Source organism: Saccoglossus kowalevskii, chromosome 16 (genome assembly GCF_978046115.1).
Source record: "Saccoglossus kowalevskii chromosome 16, keSacKowa6.1, whole genome shotgun sequence".
Taxonomy (NCBI): domain Eukaryota; kingdom Metazoa; phylum Hemichordata; class Enteropneusta; family Harrimaniidae; genus Saccoglossus; species Saccoglossus kowalevskii.
Window position 1 is genome coordinate 33,886,222 of NC_140656.1, and position 24,436 is coordinate 33,910,657.

A 24,436-nucleotide genomic window follows, 5' to 3' on the forward strand; every position below is an offset into this window, starting at 1 on the left:
GCTATTCGACACACTTTTCTACAAGGACAGCTCTGTATCGTGTATCAATAACACATTCTAAATCCAAACTCTTACAAAACATGTTTTGCTACATACTAGTAATACATTTAAGTTAGGATGCACTTTAAAACATTGACCGTGGTGGGGTGTTAAGTTTTAAACATACTAATGAACTGTTTACTATCCCAAGCCCCTTCAATGGACTTAAAAAACGCCGCGGCCCAGTTGAGAATTACACACAAAATATATTAGAAATTTTCTATTCTTATAAAGTGATTTTTCAGGGTGCTTGTTTTCTGTTATTTACATATTTGTAAGTTTAATTAGTTTTCAACCAGAATTCTGATATTTTTGGAAAGAAACTTCAAGTACACGCTGCAAAGCGTTTGGCAGATTCCCAAAAATAAGTAGCTAACGAATTAAAGTAAATAGTCTCTAAAGCATCACCCTATATTTAATACGTGGCCAATTTATGTTATTCGCTTCGAGGGGGTCCGACCCAGTCCGGTTGGTCTGCGCCATCCCCCGTCCAGCGACTCGGAAGAGATCACGATTTCAATCAAAATAGGAACAACAAATGTTGATTGCTGTCAACGTTATGATAATTTACGTATTTTTCGAAATCATAGCGTTATATAAATGGAACACGCCAGCAATTACACACACACACACACGCCTGCAACGCATCGCCAACTTGCTTCCGTAGAATCAATATCAGTTGAACTGCCCGGTCTGTCTTGGCATTGTGATGCTAAGCAGGTGAGCTTTACGTTATTATTGTTAACGACCGAGACAGGTCATTGCCTCACAGCGACGGACCATTACGAAGACAATCTTAGTATCTGTGCGGATATCAAGACTAAAGGTAGGTTACAGCTCGTTCTTTCTTCTGTATTTACACGAAATAACATGATTCGTCTTGATGGCAGAGCGTAGAAGTGGTGCTATGTCACCGTGTAAAGACTTCGAAACACCCGCTACCGTTTATTATTACTTGCGCTCTATAACCAGATTACCGGCGACTTACGAGCAATAATTTCACTGCTAGCTCGATCATTATTAACCACGACTTAGCAGATAAACCACTTAGAATAAAGAGATGAGTTTAGCTATCATCGTTATAATAATTCATTCGTTAGCTTGTCACGGTGATTTTGCTCTCAATGCGTGATAACCTATTTGTGTAGTCAAGTCAAAGAAATCATATTACGAGGTGTGACTACCCTGTGTCTGCGCGGAAACGTTCTGCTGATTGTTTAAAGGGTGGCAGTCGTCGTGCCGCGTTCTGTTCGATATGGGACTCATAGCGACGTATACAACGCGTGTAAAATACATTGTTTATTTACATGAAATTCGAACACGCGCTGCACGACGACCACCGCGCTTTAAGGAGAGAAGCAGGGGTCGTTGATATTTTGCTGTTAAACAGTTGGATATAGCTGTCATATTTATTACATGGCAGGCTTCGATGGTGTATAATATCATTTTTCTACCATGCACTGCATCTAACGTTTCCATGACCTTTCACCTTTTTTATTTGTCAGATGTAATAATTAGGGACACTCTGGTAGCTTATGTGAGAATTACCCTTTGTGGCAAATTCCACACAATTATAAAGACCGTAGACCATACATGTTTTTATTGATTATCATTATATGTTCAATATTATGATAGTTTCATTATCATTATGAATTATACATATCGGCCATTAGTATAATTGGAATATTGTTGTAATAGCGTCAGTACGTTGTCAGTAATTCAGTTTATCGCGGAGTGTTTTGTGACGTCATAGGGAAATGTGGTCACCAGATGACCGTGGCAGTATTCCAACCGCCCGTTTATTTTACCTCAGACATACATCGTTATATTTGCAAACCATCGTGTGTCCGTGCAATAAATGCTACATATGTTCATGAATACTGAGTGGGCGGAAAGCTAATGTTATTTACGTGAATAGAAATGCGGAAATTATGCCGTGGGGAAAGATTTTAACATTTTTGTATTTTAATACGGTGCGTTTGCCTTAATGATACACTAGTGTCACCATGACAACATGCCTATGGCACTGTAGACAGATTAAGACCACACCCAATGTTGATTTCGACTGTTTTTGAAAAGGCAAACCAAACTGTAAACGTGGCGGGCACTAAAAGATGAACAAACTCAGGTCACATATTTTCCGTCTAATTTATCATATTTATTAGCGGTGATGTGTTTTTAATGAAAATTTGAAGTCTTAGTCTTAGCCACGCCTCGTCATGAATAGAGCTATTAATGAAATTTCACCATTTTCGGCGCGTTTTAATACGCTCCTGAGGTGTACAAGTAGGTTGTACTAATATTTACAATGGGTATCACAAAGACACCTCTACGATAACAAAACAGTAAAAGAGATCCAAGAGTCATTAGATTATTCATATTGTAATTTCATCTTCGAGTATTATTTCAAGGCCATTGCTTATAAATATTCCATTACTCAGCGCTTTCAGTAAGATTAAAACTCACGCTACATAGGGGATTGGCACCACGTAATGTTCGTTGACCTATGAGTTTCGTGTCGTCGACTATAATACCGCAAAAGAGAATATCAAATTCACAGTCAATGTGTGAACAAAATGCAAACAAGTTGTGTTGTTGAAATTAATGAAACACTTAGTAATTAATTATTTTCCTTCAAAATGCCATTTTATGCCGAACCCCTCACTTTAACTCGCACGTACGTCCGCGTTTTCAGGTTAACAAGCAGTCGTACAGCGGGACGCCGTCTGAAATGTTACCTGATATCAGTCGAATATTAAACTTCATAGCAGCAGTCGTCATAGTAACCAGAGTGTTATTAAGACGCAAATTACCCACACCCTTTCTTTTTATTTCAATTATCCCTGAATAAGATATACTGAACTCAATTAGAATAGGTCTACTTGAAGTTAGGTTTGTGACAAATGTCAACATTTCAATTAAAAACGTGAATATATATATATATATATTATTGAAGACAAAATTAAAAACATTATTTCTCCACGTCTTACCATACATTATATATGTATTATTATAGTGAAGGCAAAGTACCGCGTTTTAATTATCAGTTATTGTCATGTGAATTTTGATTGTGCCCATTCACTTATCATGCCCATGCCGGAATGTTTCGATTTTAAGCCGATGCTTTTTAATCACTGGAAAGGTGAATCCGCAATCCGAGAAACAAATATAAAATAGTACCGTCCGACACGAGTACGAATATTCTCATGTCGTGTTTGAATGTGTGGACTCAGTGGCGTTTCTATTTCACGGGTAATCGATATTGATTTTTTTCTTTCTGACCGGTTAAAAACATACTCTACGTGTTTTATTCACACGATACGATGTCGAAAGACAGGTACACACAACGTGTATGCAAACTAGGTAATCAATGTGCAAGGTAGCGACACGACATTATTATTTGATACTAAGCTTGTGATGGTGAACTTGAAACACACAATAATTCCTAAAAGTGATGAAAGAAAGATTTACTTTCAGTTATAACAACATCCTTCGAATTATATTTTATTTTTATTTTTGAAAAAATGAAGATGTCACAGTTTGAGGCCTGCTTAAATATTCTGATCTCACACTGGACAGGGTCTTGCTAGCAACTGTCTCACGTCGGCAACTCATCAGATTGTAAATATCCCTTGTTATGTAAATCACAAGTACATACTGATACTAGGGCGGGACGTTGAATCTCTCTTACACCGAGAAGTGTTAACCCTTCATCGCCCCGATTGCGTTGACGTCACCGGGGTCAAAGTTCACCAATGCTAGAAGGGATATCATAATCGCTTCAAAAACAGACTGGATACGTTTACAAACACGAAGTATGAAGAAATAGACAGAGGAAGTAACTGATATACATCATTTGATAGTAGTTTAATGGACCTGCGTATCAAGGTATGAGTAAATCGTTCGACTTGTCTGTCACATGTCACTGAAATCGATCACATCTGACAATCATATTCAATAAAACATCTTGAAGACATAGCAACGGAATTATATCGGTCGTAACGTCAAGTTGGAAAAAAAAAATTAAAATTAGCATTTTAATTTGCTCGCACGATCGATCGGCATCGTTATACTAGTATCCATGGTAATCGTACAAAGATGCAACGAAGTGTATTCAATAGAACGTTCTGCGAGAACGCGAAGAGTCGAATTTCATTTATTTTTATATATTACGTATCTCACGATTAAATATTCGAATGTCTAAAAATAATGCGAAACCGAATCTACAGTATTGAAGATTATTATATTTCTAGATCACTCGTGATAAAGAACAGTACATGCTCACGTTTTCCTTGTTATACTATATAACTACTAGACGTGGTACGCTAGACTCGGAAAAAACATGCCGCAGAAAAATAATAAGACCAGGAAAAGAAATATTGTACACAGAGAGATGCATGATGTTCACTGAATTCAAAGCTATTACACATGACAATTTCGAATATTGAACCACCCCTATGTCTGAATTGTGTTGCATTATAGAAACTCGCTTGGTTTTCTTCTTTAAGGTCGAATATTCTGCATATTCATGTCTTCACTAGCAGACGACACACCATATCATACGTATTGTGTTCAGGTGACGTAGCCGGTTAAATTCTGTGAATCCGGTATCCCAATCCCTAACGTAATTAATTGGTTGCATGGTTTACATTGTATGTACGATGCGAATAATATTGCTTCGCATATTTATGTTTTGACGGAGTGGTATTTTCGCTGCATTGCGTTTCAATGGTCATTTAACTTACACGGTATGTACGCGCAGCAGGAATACTTTGGCACTGTAATAATCTCGTATACACGTCAGTATGTGTCTTCTTCGTGGACGAAGTATGTCGCCAGTATGCCCCAATCCCAACCCTCGTATTCAGGAAGCAATAACAAACAAATTGATATCTGTTCATAATCCAGTTTCCATAGTGAGAGTATCACGTGGTGCCATTGCTGAATTTTGATACTGACCCTTTGTAGAAAATATAATCCTCGATATGTTTCAAGTTCTAATGAACGCTACTACGTGATCCCCGTATCTTGCTTTTGGGACAAACGATCTACCCCCGATTGAGTGTGCTCCTCACTGCAAACATAGGATTGATTAATTTTGACATTAAATGTTTCAGTCTATGTAAGCCTGAGTGGTGTACTATATACACTCTCCCTACCAAGATCCCATGAATGATGCAAAGCCTGATAAAGTCAAATGTGAGCCTGTCTTCAGTAAAGCACCGCTGTCAATATGTTATGCCGTCACAGTCACTTAAACTGTAATAGCTTTGATCCTAATGAAGCCGTGCCTGCACCGACTACATGTATTTTATTTTCGCTTGGCAAGCCTGGAGTACTAGTTACAATATCCCAAAATTTTACGGTCGACGTGTTACTGAACTCCATTTGTCGCGATGTAATAGAATGATTTGTAGTCGACACGTATAACAGAGGATGATAACAGGACTCGCATGTTCACCAGAATTCTTTTTTTTTATTCAGTTTGTCTAGGTCGCTGCTTAAATTAACATTTTTGCTTCGATATAACAAATATTATACATTCACATTTAAAACGTAAATTTGCTCAACTTTCAAGTTAAATTTAATGATAATAATTATAATTTCATAAATATCACGATTTATTATTAAACAAAGCTTTTTTCCAGTTATCACCTTCATGGTGTGTATTTGACGGTACAATACTGTAAAATACTTTATTTTCAATTGCAATGCATTTTCGCTAGTTGCGCTGAATGAATCAATCAGCGAAAATAAAATCCAGTGAAAACACTTTTTTTTAAATTTTCATTCAGGTTTACTGCCTACAAAACAATCAAAAGGTCCGCAGTCAATTTATTTCACAGTAATATCGATGCCTTTTTTGTATTCGTCTTTTTCTGTGAATACTTAGAGTAGGTAAATGACGAGCAAAAGTTTGCAAAATTGTGCTCACTAGATAAGATAAGACGAGTTTTTTATCGTAAAGAGTGGGCAACATTTTTCCGTGGCAAACAAGACTCCTCATTTTGAAATAAATCAGGTGGACAGAACAGTCAGCTGCAATTGTTATTTATATTTGTAGTGGGAATATTGGAAAAAGAAAGTGTAAACAAACAAGTTCTGGCTACATATGTACACGATGAAAACAAACCTTCACAATTTCAAACGGTCGATAATTAAACTGTTTAAAGTGAAAGTTCTCCTAACCGTTTACAAAAATTTGTTATCTGATTTGGTGAGTAAAATGTTGTTTGTCAAATTTTGGTCACCGCTTACCCACTTCACGTGAGCTCTCGTCGCTGTCATGTTGGTACACATCATATGAACGTCAAACTGTGTTGGTCGTAGCAGTGGAAATTTTTTAAATAATAATTCTTTGATTTTGCAGAGAAAAACTAAATTTTATATGTATATAAATTAAAGTTCAAAGAATTATTAATCAACGTCACAACAAATGCGCGATTAGTAAGAGAACCCGTAAATGAAAATACTCTATTTTGCAATAAAATAAAACTTCCAGCAACATACGTTGAAAGTTGATGTGGTAGATATAAAATAATTGCTGGCTGTGACAAAGGATGAACAAAATAATGTATCGAATGACGCTATACTGGTTTTGCTATTCTGAACACAAATCTGGGTTTTTAAAAATAGCAAAAAACTATAGAACTATTCTGTAAATATAATTTTTTTTTATTGTTTTTTTTTTGTGTCAGGCGACAGTTAAGTGTCATTGTAGTCTCTCCTGACTTTTTTTTTTAAAGTACAAATTGCAAGTGCTAGTGCTGACACATTTTGCCACAGAAGTCATATTCATGTTTAGAACTACATGAAAGGGCTGCATCAAATGGCAATTTAATGCGCTATCCTGGCGTCAACCAGGCTCTGTCGAACATAAGCACCTGTGAAACTTAACAAAATGTTCCCCTAAAATCGCATTCATTAGTGAATGAATCTCGGCCAGTGGAATATTGGGCCTTCCCATTGAGTCTGTGGCACCCAGGGCAAGGGTCACCCAGGGCAAGGGTCACCCAGGGCAAGGGTCACCCAGGGCAAAGGTCGATCCTTTTGATGTTCAGCCTAAGGTTTCTGTTTGTTTTAATAATATTCAGTTTGACAAACATTCCCAAAATACGGTACTGCAACATGCTGTTTCATTTACCACGGGATGCTATGATAGTACATAATAAACCAATACACGTCATTCTATAAGATTTTTGATTTTCTGAAAGCGAAAGATTAATGAGATATTAGGTAAACCCACAGACCCTCTACAAAATAACTTATATATCCCAGCATGCAACACTAAAAACGCAAATTGTCTTTGAATACTAGTATAGTACTTGTAGTAAACATAAGGATGGTTGCAATAAACGGGAGTAATTTAACTCAGTCGGCACATCAACGTACGCTTTTAATGATTGATATGATGGTAAACAAGTCATCGCGGCTTCCTGTCTTCCATGTCGCCAATATGATTTATTTTTACTAAATAATTCCAATAATGCAAACAAAGCAGCACTTTGACCTTTGACACGGTGCTTGACATACGCCATTATTTAGACGCATAATGAAATGAAATAATATAATTGTCATTGCAGTCGACGACGCATGCGCATTGTAACGCCCCTGCGTAGCCATTCCTCTTGTTTATATGGCTTTAGTTGCTTTTCGTAGACGAATGAGGTTACACTTTGTTTTGATAGTGTGACGTCAGCTTAATTATTCATGTCACAAAATATATATCTTTGGTTATGATAAGGACCACGGTCTGATTCCTTCAGTAACATTCTTTTTTCCTCTAACATACTGTCCGTCTTTCTTTTTCCGGACCTGTTCTCCTATTTACTCCGCGTGGCATTGTTGTATATAATAAATAAATCTCAGGATATAAAATAGCTGATGTGTTGCGTGCGAACGGCGTTTGTGAAATCATGGAGGTAGCTCCATGGTGAAAGAAGTACTCAGGAAACGTAACTGGTCTTCCCGAAACATGATTTGCATTCTACTGTTAAGCTCCAGCGATCAATCAACATTAATTAAGCAAGATTTATGCAAATTAAACAGTTAAACTAAGACCGTGGCACATGTGTTTGTTTTTAATAATTTAAACCTAGTTTATAATGTGTTCTACTCACCATAGAATTTTGAAATTTTCACTCAAAAAGAAGGACGTTTTCTGCTATATAAAAAGTTAAAAAAGTGAAATCACACCTCATAATGCATTTTACTCTGCATCGCCACCCTAAGACTTGAATTTTTTTTATTTACTGTGAATCATGATTGTTGTGTCGACTCAGATATCACAAATTAAGCGAAATATTCATTGGATCAGAATGATAAGCTTTCTGGTAAAAATATACAAATCGTACAAAATTGTTCAAAGTAAAAAGTAAGACAAGAAAGATTATATTAATTTTAATCATAATGACAAAGAATGGTGATATATGTCAGCATTTAAAAGTTATTAATTTGAAAATTACCGAAATAAAATTACCGAAATAAAATGGTGGACCCCCCATCAGTGATCGTAATCGAAATTTAGTTGAGTAGATCACGTGACTACCTGGAAATAAATGATAAGTGTGATACCAAAGCAGTTTGTGATTTTTACAAAGAAAATAAAGATATATATTTGAAGAAAATGATATAGTACAAGTCTAACATTAATATAAACACTAACAAATCATAACGTACGTAGAGTTACTTTAAAAACCTTTTGTTATTGAAAAGTACAATGTGGAGTCGTGTGGTAGAAGCATATTTACAGTTAACAATTTATTTTATTGTTTGTTTGTTATTTACCTAACTGTGTCCTCCGACGATATGGTTGTGAGTGTTACGGGGTGACTGTGATTTGGCCAGAATTTTTTACCCAGGATATATACAGATAACCTACACTACAAAAGCAAATTTGCATGATCTTCACTAAACATCTTCATTTGTATTACAGTGCGTCGAAATGGAAAGTAGTGCAGCCTTTCTGTATTTGACTTGCTTGTTGTTAACCATAGTAGCAGAGAAAATTAATCACCTTGATTACAGTAAGTTACCAATATATTAGATATCACGTGATTGTTTGATCTCGCGATAACACGGAGAACGTTAGTGGATGCGCCAAATTATTTATAAATATAACATAACTATTACAACTCTGTCAAACTAGATGAAATCACGACTGAGAATTCAGGATAAGAACTAAACTGTGACGATGCACAGGCTACTTTTTATAAATTGTTCCAAAACAATGAAATAATCTGTCTGAACAAAAATTTGCATAAATATTGGCTAGAATTTTAAGTAATAATAATTTTGATCCAAAATGTTGGAAAACATTGAAGTGAGATCATATAATAAATATAGTCTTTGCATCAGTTTAAAACTTGTGCCTCTGAGACACGTTTTGCCAATTTTGCATACCGATAAAGTGCGCCACATACGGCAGAATGAGATAAATGTTGTTTTTCTTTCAGAGAATGATTTGTCGATCCAAATCATATTGTTGTAGTCGTAAAATTTATATTACATGTAGAATTCAATGTATTGTTTTATCTAATCATGATTGATACGTATTGGACAGCATATTACTAACATTTAGTTCCAATTATTAGTATTATAATTGTCTTCATTCGGTGTATTTATTGCTATGTCTAACAAATGACGTATTTTAGCCAAAATTTAACACATATATTGAAACGTATACTTGCTAGTCACATCAAAATTGAGCTGAATTGACCTTTTAGTAACTGATAAGATTTTAAAAAGAAAAAAATTGTTTTGAGTTACCGTAACTCGAAGACGAATTCAGGTGAATTTAATTAAAGCGGGAGTGTCGTCACCTGCGCACGCGCGGGAATTGAGTCCCAACCGATGATAACAACACACACAAACAACGCAAAGGCTCATGAGTAGACGCTTGTTTGTAATCAATGACACGCTATGGCCATCTGACGCATACGCAGGTGACGACTCTTTCGCTTTAATATACTAGTACATAGAACAAAAATAGAACTTCGATGAGATCACAAACTGGGTAATTTAATGATATCCAAGTTTGAAAGAAATGGATAGACAATGATATACATTGACCTCCATCTACGGTGATTTGAAAATCTTTTCAGATGTTGATCACCTGCCGAACCACCACAGAGACCTTGATGCAGTTGTGGAATTCGTCACAGGCGGTCATCGTAGAAACGCCAGAGACGCGGACCAGAATGAAACGAACTACGTCGTAGTAAGTAGAAAGTGTCACGTGTCTCGGTGGCTTATTTACATTACGTGCATGTATATTGAAATCGCGCGTTAATTAGGTCACTACTCGACGCATGGAGACGGGAACAGACACTGGTGGCGCTGTATATAATCGAGACCTATTGAGGCTTGCCGTAGCTCATGTACAGTACATTTCAGCACGGTTACTTTAGTAACCGTGATTTCAGTATAAACTGCAGAAACAGTTGTTAAATGTGGTGAGTTGCGCCCTCCGCGGTGCTCCAAACCCAATTCTGGCTTTCCCATAACTCTAGACGTAGGTTATATTTCCTTGCGAACTATTGGTCTTTCTACTTACTGCTCGTATATCATCGTTTGTACACGCTATTGCAGGAGGAAATACAGCATAGTTATTACACAGCTAGTTACTATGGACACGAAACTAACGTAGTTGATGACTATTGGGTTGCCACTGATATTGAAGACACGCATGATTTATTGTCAAATCGTCATAGAACAGGCGTGGTAAGTTATTAATGATCCCGTTGAACTACAGTCTGTTAAGAATCATGATCAATGCAGTGCCACGTTTTCGCGCGAGCATACGTTATATCTCCCGCATAGCAACACAGGGCAAACCAATAAAAAAACATTTTTTTTTTATTTTGAAAAAAATACAATTGTTCTCGGCTCACTATTTTATTGCTGAGGCTTTTATGGAAATATCAACTTTTATTTCAACTTGTCATTTCAACTTGTCATTTCACGACAAATAAGTATATTACGGGCGCTTTGATTTAAGCAGAAGAGATGAGTCCACAGAGTCCACAGTCAGGGAAAATATACAGACGCACAAATAAAAAAAAAATGTAGTTGATCTGCGTATTTCAATCTTTTAAAAACAAATCAAACTATGGTATCTGTTTTATTTATTTAGACGGGTATTTCACAAATATTTTATGAGCGATATTATTTTTTCAAATTTCAGATGCAAAGTTTATCGTTCACATTCCCTTTTTATGGTCATGATGTCAACAATGTAGTCGTAGCTACTGGCGGTTTTATCTATCTCGGATCTTACATCCACAAATGGCTGGCTGCTACGCAATATATCTCCCCTTTAATGGCGAACTTTGACCCCAGCTACAGTGACCAATCGACAGTTAGGATACATGACAATGGTGAGTTCATAGGAGGCACGTGACCTTGGCTACAAACAATATATCTATTCACCATGCATTAATTAAAAGAATTGATTATTTGTAACTATACATTTTACATTTATAGACGGAATATTTACTACGGAATGGAACAACGTTTTCCTGGCAGATCATACTGAAGGTACAACATTTACTTGTTGATGTTATACAGCGCCACCAACGGCCATATGATAACTTTTCTCTTAATTCGTTTTGGGGGATGGGGGGGGGGGGCAACAGCATGCGATGGTAAAAAGTCAATCGAATTCATAATAATGTTAGGCGGGTATGGAAATAAGATATATTTGAAAAGTGATTTTGTTTTCATTTTCATTCGTAATTATAGCTGGGAACTTTACCTTCCAATGTTCATTGCATCGAGACGGTCGTATCGTGTTCGCCTATAAACAGGTGAGTGTGTTAACGACTGAACTGCAATATACACGGTAAAGGCGTTATATGAATCAAGCACCTTTTTGAGTTATTTTATCTTAGAAATAAATAAAAACTTTATTGACATTTTTTTAATTTTGAATAAAACATAGTCAAATGCTTTACTAAACAATAAAAAAGAAGAAGAGACGTTACATGTATGTGATATGACTAGGATGAATGAATGAGTATATTCAAATCTGAAATGAATTATATGCTGAGTGGCCTACGGTTGGGCATTTTACGACTGTGTGAAATGGAATGATGGGATAGGTTTGGCTTGATGAATCCCATGATGTTTAGGTGTTTGGTGACCGTACACAATATCTTTCAAAAGTTTCATTAGTCTTTCATCTTTAAGAACAGACACACTGATGGGTGGTGCAAAGATGCATTACAACGTACTACAATATGTTATTTCAACAAATATTTATTCTCTTGTTTAATGTTTTGCAGATAGCGAAACCGATTGCGAATATTTCAGACTCGAACCATCCGGTTAAAGTTGGCTTAGCGGACGCCTACTATCAGGACACACCCATAGGACGTGGTATGTTAACGTTTGTCAGATTATGCAGCAGGATGATTTTCTATTGATTGAGAAAATTAACAAAAATATAATTTGGAAAAAGCAAAAAATAGGAAGAGGAGAGGGGTTAGAAGAGGTGTCACCAACTAGCAATATCTTTCAAAACGGCCACTGTACAACAATAAAAAATGACATTATGTTATTATGTGTGTTGCCAAACGTTACTTAGATTTTTATGAAATGTCCGCGTATCGCTCACTTACGACAACATTATTTAATCGTAGTCACTTAGAGAACTTTTTAATGACTGGCATTGCATTGTATTTCTGTGTTACCAGGCATGGTCAGACGTACCATATACGAATACCACAGCATTGGTTTGGAAATCACAGGAGTAGAGTCTGGTGGCGCTATTCTTCTCCAACCACAGCCCAGTGAGTGTTCTCCGTGTTATTTCAATAAACTATCATCCCATGCACAACTTGTAAACGTAGTATGACAGTCGTGTTCGATATAAATCTCACCCACGTGACGTACACAGTCGTGTTCTATATAAATCCCACCCACGTGGATGGTGTACATATCGAATACGACTGTGTACGTCATTAGCTATTTTTAAGTTACTGAAGACTACGGTTACCAAATATTATCTTCTATATGTGCACGTTGTATGCCGCCCTCTAGTGACGAATTTCATCTACGACGTGAATGGGGGACACGGAGGTCGTTTAAACCGTGGATATCGTTTTGATCTGTAGTCGACCATAGATATGTTAAACAACAAAAGTTAAATTTCAAGTATATTGTACAATGCCCGTAATTCACACCTGATTGATGTTTCAGCTTGTAACGAGTTCACGTCCTGTGATCAATGTACCAGTAGTCAAATTGGATTCAATTGTAGTTGGTGTGAAGTTACTGAGAAATGTTCCAGTGGTTTCGACAGGCATCGACAAGAATGGGTTATAAGCGAATGTGATAAACACGTAAGTAGGCCGATTTATGAGTAGGTGGGTACTAGTACGCTAACCGGAAATTACGTTATTTAGCACCTCTAATCAGGGTAGTAGTAGTAATAATAATAATAATAATAATAATGCCTTTATTGAAATCATACCCTGTTCAGGATCTGGATTTTTAAAATACAATAAAGTTTCAGATACAATCAGGGTATGTTTATTTAAAATTGGGATAGTTATTGATACTATGTGGCATTTTGGAAAATGAATATACGTGGTATAAACATGGGTCATAATAGTTAGCATAGGTTGAACTCAGTGTGGTATAACTTATCGTAGTTATACTTTGTGCGTGCACAATGGCTCCTATGGAGACCCGTAATGCTTTTATCGGGCAATCTTCGGCGAGGACATGTATTAATTGAATATAACATGTAATTGGTATTTTATTGTTTCTACTAGGGGGTTAAGTGGCAACATCAGTGTCCAGTTACGACCACGCCCACTCTTACTACAAGTACAGCGACAACCGTAGTGACATTGCCTCCTCGTTCCCACACTACTACCAGTGTTCCAAATCTGGGTAAGAACCAGTTAAGCATTCGCCAGAAAATCGTCTAGATGCGAATTGTTATACATACACATTTTACCCAGTACCTATACAGGTAAATATTATTGACACCCGTCTCTAAAAGCGGAGAATAATTTTCTTTACTTATAACGTTTTGTAGATGTCAACCCGTGCCTTAGCAACCCCTGTTCCCATGGTATATGTGCAGTCAATAACCATGGCAACTATGCATGTGACTGTAATCCCGGATTCATCGGCAAAACATGTGGGATTAGTAAGTAACCATTTTTTCCCAATACAACAAGAACACATTTTCATTCATTGTACTTCCGATCGCATATATGTTTAATTTAAGTTATTGTTACATAGTATATCGCGTGACATTTTCTCTTTAATAACTCAGATATAGACGAGTGTGCAAGCAATCCGTGTTTACACGATGCTAGATGTACTGACGGTATAAACAAATACTACTGTGATTGTTTACCTGGCTATGAGGGTGCACAGTGTCAAAAAAGTAAGTAATTGAATAAAACACAAGTTGTAGAACTGACCAAATTGTCTACCAGAAATTAAACGCCTAATTATTCAAATACGGCCTTGCTTATGTTCATATCTCGCCTGATACAAGTTATGTAGTGTTTAATTCACATGGCCATTTGAACAATCAGAGTAATTGTGTTATTTGCCTTTAGTCATAGAAATGGATTTTTGTGCCGAATTGACGCCATGTCTGAATGGAGGAACATGCATCAACGAAGTGGACGGTTACCATTGCAAATGCATGTTAAATTGGCACGGCAAAACCTGTCAGAAAAAAGGTATGTTTAAAACTTCGGGCAGGGATGTGTATTTGGCCCAGTGGTGGCACTCTGTGGGTAATGCCGAAATAACCACACTCGTTTAAGTATCCCAATTTGCTCGCATAACACCCATATATAAATCGGAGAAAATTGGATGAAAATTACTCGGTATTTTGAAAGTCTGGGCGTTAGAAAATCTCATTTCTGTGGTTGAATGAGTCAAACTCTTATATCAAGTTCCATTATGGTGACCTGGGATTTCTTGAAAAAATGAAAATACTATTATACAAATACCCGGGAAATATGTACACAATATTTCACAAAAAAATACCCTTGTAAACAGGAAGTCGACGCGGATGGATACTCATTTGCTGCAATAGTGCCACCACCGACTGGCCAAAAATGTGCGCTTAGAAAATGCCATGCATTGTTTGTATTGACCACGTAGTATTATTCAAAATAGTATTATTCAAAATAGTATTATGCAAAATAGTATTATGCAAAATAGTATTATGCAAAATAGTATTATGCAAAATAGTATTATGCAAAATAGTATTATGCAAAATCGTCGACCATTTTCCAGTCCATTCAATGACAGTAGTCGTGTTTTCAGATTTAAAGGATACACCTGAGGTGAAATGCAATAAAAACTCCTAATCGCTTTACGGGAATATCGAGATGATTGGACTTGTAAAGAAATGTCTCGTCTCAGGTTGTAGCGTCCTTGCGCATTCTATTTTGAAATAGGGCGTTAATTTGCACTCCCTTCATTGCTATCTGAGTTGCGCACCTAAGTATATTATGAATACCGGTATACATATATACAATGACAGTGTACAATTAGAATCCCAAGTCTTAATTATTGTTTGCAATAACATAATTATTACAATTGACATACTACTAAAACATTTTCAATACAAGGTTTCATTTCAGATACAAGCAATGATATTCCCAACGGTGAGCCGGTCAAGCAGGTCCAAGACGACGTCAACAGGTCGCCATCTAGCGGTAGATCAGGCACTGTCGTTGGTGGCGTGTTCGGCATTCTAATAACCATAGTCGTTATCGTAGTTTTGATTGGTTGGACGGCGTATGCATACAGATTCCCGACGACTAAGTCCGGAATACTGTTAATCGAGGTATGTAGTCGTTAATTTTAGAACGACCAGAAGTTTCCTTTGATGTTGATGACTAGTCTGTATTATGATTTATTCATAGAGTCTATAATTTAGACGAAAAACGCTACTCTCTGTTAGAGAATTTCATTGTTTCGTCGAGCTTTGTGCTGCAAGAACAACGTTTTCAGTTCATGATGAATAATACATTTCTTCATGAACACATGCAGTATCAACAATAACTTCAAAATACGCACAGTTGGCGTTTTATTAGTTACTGTAGAGCGGGATATATTCACTGCATTTATAATTTTGCCATATTTGATGTTGTAGGGATAGTCATTATGTTTTAAATTCACTGGTTTGTGAAGTAAACATCATATTCCATTAACTGTAAATACTAACTGGTTTTTAATGTAGCGCAATTAGCAGTCAGGGAAATAAGCACAAATAAAACCCAGCGAATAATTAAACTTTATACAGTACGATGTGCATGTACCACAATGATAGAACTGTGCTTCGAGTATACAGTACGATGTGCATGTACCACAATGATAGAACTGTGCTTCGAGTATACAGTACGATGTGCATGTACCACAATGATAGAACTGTGCTTCGAGTATACAGTACGATGTGCATGTACCACAATGATAGAACTGTGCTTCGAGTATACAGTACGATGTGCATGTACCACAATGATAGAACTGTGCTTCGAGTATACAGTACGATGTGCATGTACCACAATGATAGAACTGTGCTTCGAGTATACAGTACGATGTGCATGTACCACAATGATAGAACTGTGCTTCGAGTATACAGTACGATGTGCATGTACCACAATGATAGAACTGTGCTTCGAGTATACAGTACGATGTGCATGTACCACAATGATAGAACTGTGCTTCGAGTATACAGTACGATGTGCATGTACCACAATGATAGAACTGTGCTTCGAGTATACAGTACGATGTGCATGTACCACAATGATAGAACTGTGCTTCGAGTATACAGTACGATGTGCATGTACCACAATGATAGAACTGTGCTTCGAGTATACAGTACGATGTGCATGTACCACAATGATAGAACTGTGCTTCGAGTATACAGTACGATGTGCATGTACCACAATGATAGAGCTGTGCTTCGAGGTAGAATCCAACGTTTGAAAACGTTGGTCATAAATTGCATTACAATGTTCATTGGTTTATTATGTAAAATCATGAAGCTATTTTTTTTATTTTATCTTATGCAATATCATTCATTAAGTCAATGCCTTTGTATTAATAAGAAATACAATTTATTGCAAAATGTCCAGTAAGTTGCTTTTGCCAGTAGTCTTCTACCTTACGTGAATCGCTCGATCACTGTTGCCGTGATTTTTTTGCTTTGCATTCATTTTAATGTTTCAAATTTCAGATGAGAAGATGCCAGTGTCTGAGGAGGAAGGACCGCGCAGAACGTTACCATGTCAACCTGAATAAAGTTGTGTTAGAATCAGAGGCCTAATTACAAATCCTGTGTGTGTAGAAACGAAAGACAGAATAATGAATATGTGATCACAGTCACTCTACTAGGAGAGTGAATGTGATGTGATGACGTATGCCTGTCACGTCTCAGCCAAGCTGATCATAAGTCGTCGGTTTTTAAAGCGAAAAGTAGTTGAAATGTCGACACAGATTTGCATATAGTAGTTCATATTCTGAAAATTTCTCAGCTTTTAGAGTTTTGAGAAAATGCTAAAAAACACTTTTGTCAACCTATATATTTACATGAGTTTTCAATAATTTCCATCAACAGTTAATTATTTAAATATAATATTATTCGCTTTTAAAACAGATTAACCTAGATTTCCCACGAGAAAAAATAATGTTTTGAAGTACGTGTGTAACATATATATATATATGATATATATATATATATATATTTAACGTATGAAATGATTTAAAAAAAATAATATCACAAATGATTTTGTGAATTATTATATCAAGAGTAGATTATATTCGTAAATTCGAAAAATCTCGTAAGAAGGTTATGAACACGAGCAATAATAAAAACAAAGAAACCTGAAAATATTATAAATCAAATATGTATGCACGGCATTACTACAATCAGTGAATTGCCAGTGTAATAAGGTAGATTATTCCTCTATAGACTTACAAACCTTATTGTGACATAGTGGAATGACTATTGCATTTTGCTATTTTATCGCATTTTTTTCCATTTTCTTTCAAAACAAGAGAACGTGTAAGGAAGTCTAGCCTCTATATGGCACTGTACTATAAGTGAATTAGTCACACTGACACCGTGCATGGAAATGAATTGATTAGATTGGTAATACCGTCTCTTTGTATTCTGTTGGCATACAGAAACTTTGAAACCTTGGAAACGAGCACTGCCGCTTTCTAGTCTTAGTGACCGTTCCATTTTGATTGCTGATGGCCGTTTCGACAGATATTATTCGTAAACTGCTGTTGATGATAGCGGGCGGGACTGCTGCATTATCCATTCACATACTGATTGTTACATCCAACGCGATAAATGGGAACGGGTGGGCAGTAGCTCTTGGTTGGTTCGCAATATATTGTACCAATTAAAGCGAGGGAGTCGTCACCTGCGCATGCATCAGATGGCCATAGCGTGTCATTGTTTACAAACAAGCGTCTACCCATGAGCTTTTGCGTTTTTAGCGTGTGTTGTTATCGTCGATTGGGACTCAATTCCCGCACGTGCGCAGGTGACGACCCTCCCGCTTTAAGTCTTGTGTAATTTTGAGTTTAAATTTGTAAATATATTTAGTAGTTTTAGCAAATCGACCACTTGCACTACAGTACGTAAACTATATTTGATAATACACGTTTGTTCTACACATTTTGTAATAAATCATATTAATAATAACATTTTGTTTTGTTTCAATTTGTTTACAATGTGTACAGTAACTTGTATGTCAGTTGACAGCGGTAAAGGCTCTCCGCTGGGGGTGATTCCCGGAGTATACAAGTAGTTTACGTTAGAGGGCGCAACTTGTCAACTTGTGAACGTCTAGATGCGAATTGTTATACATACACATTTTACCCAGTACCTATACAGGTAAATATTATTGACACCCGTCTCTAAAAGCGGAGAATAATTTTCTTTACTTATAACGTTTTGTAGATGTCAACCCGTGCCTTAGCAACCCCTGTTCCCATGGTATATGTGCAGTCAATAACCATGGCAACTATGCATGTGACTGTAATCCCGGATTCATCGGCAAAACATGTGGGATTAGTAAGTAACCATTTTTTCCCAATACAACAAGAACACATTTTCATTCATTGTACTTCCGATCGCATATATGTTTAATTTAAGTTATTGTTACATAGTATATCGCGTGACATTTTCTCTTTAATAACTCAGATATAGACGAGTGTGCAAGCAATCCGTGTTTACACGATGCTAGATGTACTGACGGTATAAACAAATACTACTGTGATTGTTTACCTGGCTATGAGGGTGCACAGTGTCAAAAAAGTAAGTAATTGAATAAAACACAAGTTGTAGAACTGACCAAATTGTCTACCAGAAATTAAACGCCTAATTATTCAAATACGGCCTTGCTTATGTTCATATCTCGCCTGATACAAGTTATGTAGTGTTTAATTCACATGGCCATTTGAACAATCAGAGTAATTGTGTTATTTGCCTTTAGTCATAGAAATGGATTTTTGTGCCGAATTGACGCCATGTCTGAATGGAGGAACATGCATCAACGAAGTGGACGGTTACCATTGCAAATGCATGTTAAATTGGCACGGCAAAACCTGTCAGAAAAAAGGTATGTTTAAAACTTCGGGCAGGGATGTGTATTTGGCCCAGTGGTGGCACTCTGTGGGTAATGCCGAAATAACCACACTCGTTTAAGTATCCCAATTTGCTCGCATAACACCCATATATAAATCGGAGAAAATTGGATGAAAATTACTCGGTATTTTGAAAGTCTGGGCGTTAGAAAATCTCATTTCTGTGGTTGAATGAGTCAAACTCTTATATCAAGTTCCATTATGGTGACCTGGGATTTCTTGAAAAAATGAAAATACTATTATACAAATACCCGGGAAATATGTACACAATATTTCACAAAAAAATACCCTTGTAAACAGGAAGTCGACGCGGATGGATACTCATTTGCTGCAATAGTGCCACCACCGACTGGCCAAAAATGTGCGCTTAGAAAATGCCATGCATTGTTTGTATTGACCACGTAGTATTATTCAAAATAGTATTATTCAAAATAGTATTATGCAAAATAGTATTATGCAAAATAGTATTATGCAAAATAGTATTATGCAAAATAGTATTATGCAAAATAGTATTATGCAAAATCGTCGACCATTTTCCAGTCCATTCAATGACAGTAGTCGTGTTTTCAGATTTAAAGGATACACCTGAGGTGAAATGCAATAAAAACTCCTAATCGCTTTACGGGAATATCGAGATGATTGGACTTGTAAAGAAATGTCTCGTCTCAGGTTGTAGCGTCCTTGCGCATTCTATTTTGAAATAGGGCGTTAATTTGCACTCCCTTCATTGCTATCTGAGTTGCGCACCTAAGTATATTATGAATACCGGTATACATATATACAATGACAGTGTACAATTAGAATCCCAAGTCTTAATTATTGTTTGCAATAACATAATTATTACAATTGACATACTACTAAAACATTTTCAATACAAGGTTTCATTTCAGATACAAGCAATGATATTCCCAACGGTGAGCCGGTCAAGCAGGTCCAAGACGACGTCAACAGGTCGCCATCTAGCGGTAGATCAGGCACTGTCGTTGGTGGCGTGTTCGGCATTCTAATAACCATAGTCGTTATCGTAGTTTTGATTGGTTGGACGGCGTATGCATACAGATTCCCGACGACTAAGTCCGGAATACTGTTAATCGAGGTATGTAGTCGTTAATTTTAGAACGACCAGAAGTTTCCTTTGATGTTGATGACTAGTCTGTATTATGATTTATTCATAGAGTCTATAATTTAGACGAAAAACGCTACTCTCTGTTAGAGAATTTCATTGTTTCGTCGAGCTTTGTGCTGCAAGAACAACGTTTTCAGTTCATGATGAATAATACATTTCTTCATGAACACATGCAGTATCAACAATAACTTCAAAATACGCACAGTTGGCGTTTTATTAGTTACTGTAGAGCGGGATATATTCACTGCATTTATAATTTTGCCATATTTGATGTTGTAGGGATAGTCATTATGTTTTAAATTCACTGGTTTGTGAAGTAAACATCATATTCCATTAACTGTAAATACTAACTGGTTTTTAATGTAGCGCAATTAGCAGTCAGGGAAATAAGCACAAATAAAACCCAGCGAATAATTAAACTTTATACAGTACGATGTGCATGTACCACAATGATAGAACTGTGCTTCGAGTATACAGTACGATGTGCATGTACCACAATGATAGAACTGTGCTTCGAGTATACAGTACGATGTGCATGTACCACAATGATAGAACTGTGCTTCGAGTATACAGTACGATGTGCATGTACCACAATGATAGAACTGTGCTTCGAGTATACAGTACGATGTGCATGTACCACAATGATAGAACTGTGCTTCGAGTATACAGTACGATGTGCATGTACCACAATGATAGAACTGTGCTTCGAGTATACAGTACGATGTGCATGTACCACAATGATAGAACTGTGCTTCGAGTATACAGTACGATGTGCATGTACCACAATGATAGAACTGTGCTTCGAGTATACAGTACGATGTGCATGTACCACAATGATAGAACTGTGCTTCGAGTATACAGTACGATGTGCATGTACCACAATGATAGAACTGTGCTTCGAGTATACAGTACGATGTGCATGTACCACAATGATAGAACTGTGCTTCGAGTATACAGTACGATGTGCATGTACCACAATGATAGAACTGTGCTTCGAGTATACAGTACGATGTGCATGTACCACAATGATAGAACTGTGCTTCGAGTATACAGTACGATGTGCATGTACCACAATGACAGAGCTGTGCTTCGAGGTAGAATCCAACGTTTGAAAACGTTGGTCATAAATTGCATTACAATGTTCATTGGTTTATTATGTAAAATCATGAAGCTATTTTTTTTATTTTATCTTATGCAATATCATTCATTAAGTCAATGCCTTTGTATTAATAAGAAATACAATTTATTGCAAAATGTCCAGTAAGTTGCTTTTGCCAGTAGTCTTCTACCTTACGTGAATCGCTCGATCACTGTTGCCGTGATTTTTTTGCTTTGCATTCATTTTAATGTTTCAAATTTCAGATGAGAAGATGCCAGTGTCTGAGGAGGAAGGACCGCGCAGAACGTTACCATGTCAACCTGAATAAAGTTGTGTTAGAATCAGAGGCCTAATTACAAATCCTGTGTGTGTAGAAACGAAAGACAGAATAATGAATATGTGATCACAGTCACTCTACTAGGAGAGTGAATGTGATGTGATGACGTATGCCTGTCACGTCTCAGCCAAGCTGATCATAAGTCGTCGGTTTTTAAAGCGAAAAGTAGTTGAAATGTCGACACAGATTTGCATATAGTAGTTCATATTCTGAAAATTTCTCAGCTTTTAGAGTTTTGAGAAAATGCTAAAAAACACTTTTGTCAACCTATATATTTACATGAGTTTTCAATAATTTCCATCAACAGTTAATTATTTAAATATAATATTATTCGCTTTTAAAACAGATTAACCTAGATTTCCCACGAGAAAAAATAATGTTTTGAAGTACGTGTGTAACATATATATATATATGATATATATATATATATATATTTAACGTATGAAATGATTTAAAAAAAATAATATCACAAATGATTTTGTGAATTATTATATCAAGAGTAGATTATATTCGTAAATTCGAAAAATCTCGTAAGAAGGTTATGAACACGAGCAATAATAAAAACAAAGAAACCTGAAAATATTATAAATCAAATATGTATGCACGGCATTACTACAATCAGTGAATTGCCAGTGTAATAAGGTAGATTATTCCTCTATAGACTTACAAACCTTATTGTGACATAGTGGAATGACTATTGCATTTTGCTATTTTATCGCATTTTTTTCCATTTTCTTTCAAAACAAGAGAACGTGTAAGGAAGTCTAGCCTCTATATGGCACTGTACTATAAGTGAATTAGTCACACTGACACCGTGCATGGAAATGAATTGATTAGATTGGTAATACCGTCTCTTTGTATTCTGTTGGCATACAGAAACTTTGAAACCTTGGAAACGAGCACTGCCGCTTTCTAGTCTTAGTGACCGTTCCATTTTGATTGCTGATGGCCGTTTCGACAGATATTATTCGTAAACTGCTGTTGATGATAGCGGGCGGGACTGCTGCATTATCCATTCACATACTGATTGTTACATCCAACGCGATAAATGGGAACGGGTGGGCAGTAGCTCTTGGTTGGTTCGCAATATATTGTACCAATTAAAGCGAGGGAGTCGTCACCTGCGCATGCATCAGATGGCCATAGCGTGTCATTGTTTACAAACAAGCGTCTACCCATGAGCTTTTGCGTTTTTAGCGTGTGTTGTTATCGTCGATTGGGACTCAATTCCCGCACGTGCGCAGGTGACGACCCTCCCGCTTTAAGTCTTGTGTAATTTTGAGTTTAAATTTGTAAATATATTTAGTAGTTTTAGCAAATCGACCACTTGCACTACAGTACGTAAACTATATTTGATAATACACGTTTGTTCTACACATTTTGTAATAAATCATATTAATAATAACATTTTGTTTTGTTTCAATTTGTTTACAATGTGTACAGTAACTTGTATGTCAGTTGACAGCGGTAAAGGCTCTCCGCTGGGGGTGATTCCCGGAGTATACAAGTAGTTTACGTTAGAGGGCGCAACTTGTCAGCTTGGAGACGCGTACTATGTTCTGGGTTGTGGTTAATTGGTAATGATAATGTGGATATTGGTGATGTATAAACTGGTTATGATTATTCTGATCGGTTATAAATTCGAGTAAATTTGCATAAATTTAACAATTGTCATCTCTCCGTGTCGTTTTCTTAATGCATGACCATCGTTCATGAGAACTAGGAATAATAACTCATTTAGAAAATGATATGATGAAAATGATAGTTTTCAGTCATTTTAAAGTGGGAGCGTAAACTACATATAATTATAACCTTGTTGCATCCTTAGATATGCAATGTTCTTATCAGTTAAAGGGGCACTTCCAGTTAAGCCTAATCTCACAACAATTTACTTTCTGGATTAATTACAATGGATAACAAAAGATAGATTAACTTTGTAAACAACATAAACAATAGTGTCCCATGATTCTTTGGTGCAATCCATGGGATTGAGCGGTTCCCCTTTAATAGTTTTGATTTTGACATATGATGAGGCTAGTCGTCGTAAGTCCCGGATGTCGGGATTTGTGTGCAGATATCAAAAAAGGAAAACATTGGATGAACCCGCCTAGGCTTATTACGGTCGTTTTAACATAACTTCGAATTAAAATGTTGTCTTAAATGTGTATACACTTCTGTGATTCTCAGTACA

The 24,436-nt window shown here is 36.5% G+C and overlaps 2 protein-coding genes across 4 annotated transcripts; both read left to right on the forward strand.

Moving 5' to 3' along the window:
* The first annotated feature begins 665 nt into the window (after positions 1-665).
* LOC102805196 (plexin domain-containing protein 2-like) lies at positions 666-18,739 on the forward strand. Of its 2 annotated transcripts, none has more exons than XM_085491400.1 (16): positions 666-865; positions 8,975-9,065; positions 10,143-10,258; positions 10,630-10,761; positions 11,225-11,417; positions 11,524-11,577; positions 11,782-11,846; positions 12,324-12,417; positions 12,735-12,830; positions 13,240-13,382; positions 13,818-13,938; positions 14,087-14,200; positions 14,330-14,443; positions 14,622-14,747; positions 15,651-15,868; positions 17,261-18,739. In XM_085491400.1, exons 2-16 carry the CDS (start codon positions 8,984-8,986, stop codon positions 17,348-17,350), a joined length of 1,758 nt encoding a protein of 585 aa, XP_085347526.1. In that variant the 5' UTR covers positions 666-865; positions 8,975-8,983; the 3' UTR covers positions 17,351-18,739. The 2 variants fall into 2 exon arrangements, with proteins under 2 accessions (XP_085347526.1, XP_077866152.1); XM_078010026.2 differs by having other exon boundaries at positions 15,663-15,868.
* A 130-nt stretch (positions 18,740-18,869) lies between these two features.
* On the forward strand, positions 18,870-23,650 carry LOC146733842 (uncharacterized). Of its 2 annotated transcripts, none has more exons than XM_085491401.1 (5): positions 18,870-19,111; positions 19,241-19,354; positions 19,533-19,658; positions 20,562-20,779; positions 22,172-23,650. In XM_085491401.1, the coding sequence occupies exons 3-5, from the start codon at positions 19,541-19,543 to the stop codon at positions 22,259-22,261; spliced, it is 426 nt and encodes a 141-aa protein (XP_085347527.1). In that variant the 5' UTR covers positions 18,870-19,111; positions 19,241-19,354; positions 19,533-19,540; the 3' UTR covers positions 22,262-23,650. The 2 variants fall into 2 exon arrangements, with proteins under 2 accessions (XP_085347527.1, XP_085347528.1); XM_085491402.1 differs by having other exon boundaries at positions 20,574-20,779.
* The last annotated feature ends 786 nt before the right edge of the window (positions 23,651-24,436 follow it).

Bases quoted from the DNA above. Each gene is read 5' to 3' on its own strand.
- LOC102805196 (XM_085491400.1), top strand. From the start codon at position 8,984: ATGGAAAGTAGTGCAGCCTTTCTGTATTTGACTTGCTTGTTGTTAACC. The intron at 12,418-12,734 runs GTATGTTAACGT...CTGTGTTACCAG, and splicing joins GGACACACCCATAGGACGTG to GCATGGTCAGACGTACCATA. The intron at 14,444-14,621 runs GTAAGTAATTGA...ATTTGCCTTTAG, and splicing joins GGGTGCACAGTGTCAAAAAA to TCATAGAAATGGATTTTTGT.
- LOC146733842 (XM_085491401.1), top strand. From the start codon at position 19,541: ATGGATTTTTGTGCCGAATTGACGCCATGTCTGAATGGAGGAACATGC. The intron at 19,659-20,561 runs GTATGTTTAAAA...TTTCAATACAAG, and splicing joins CAAAACCTGTCAGAAAAAAG to GTTTCATTTCAGATACAAGC. The intron at 20,780-22,171 runs GTATGTAGTCGT...TTCAAATTTCAG, and splicing joins CCGGAATACTGTTAATCGAG to ATGAGAAGATGCCAGTGTCT.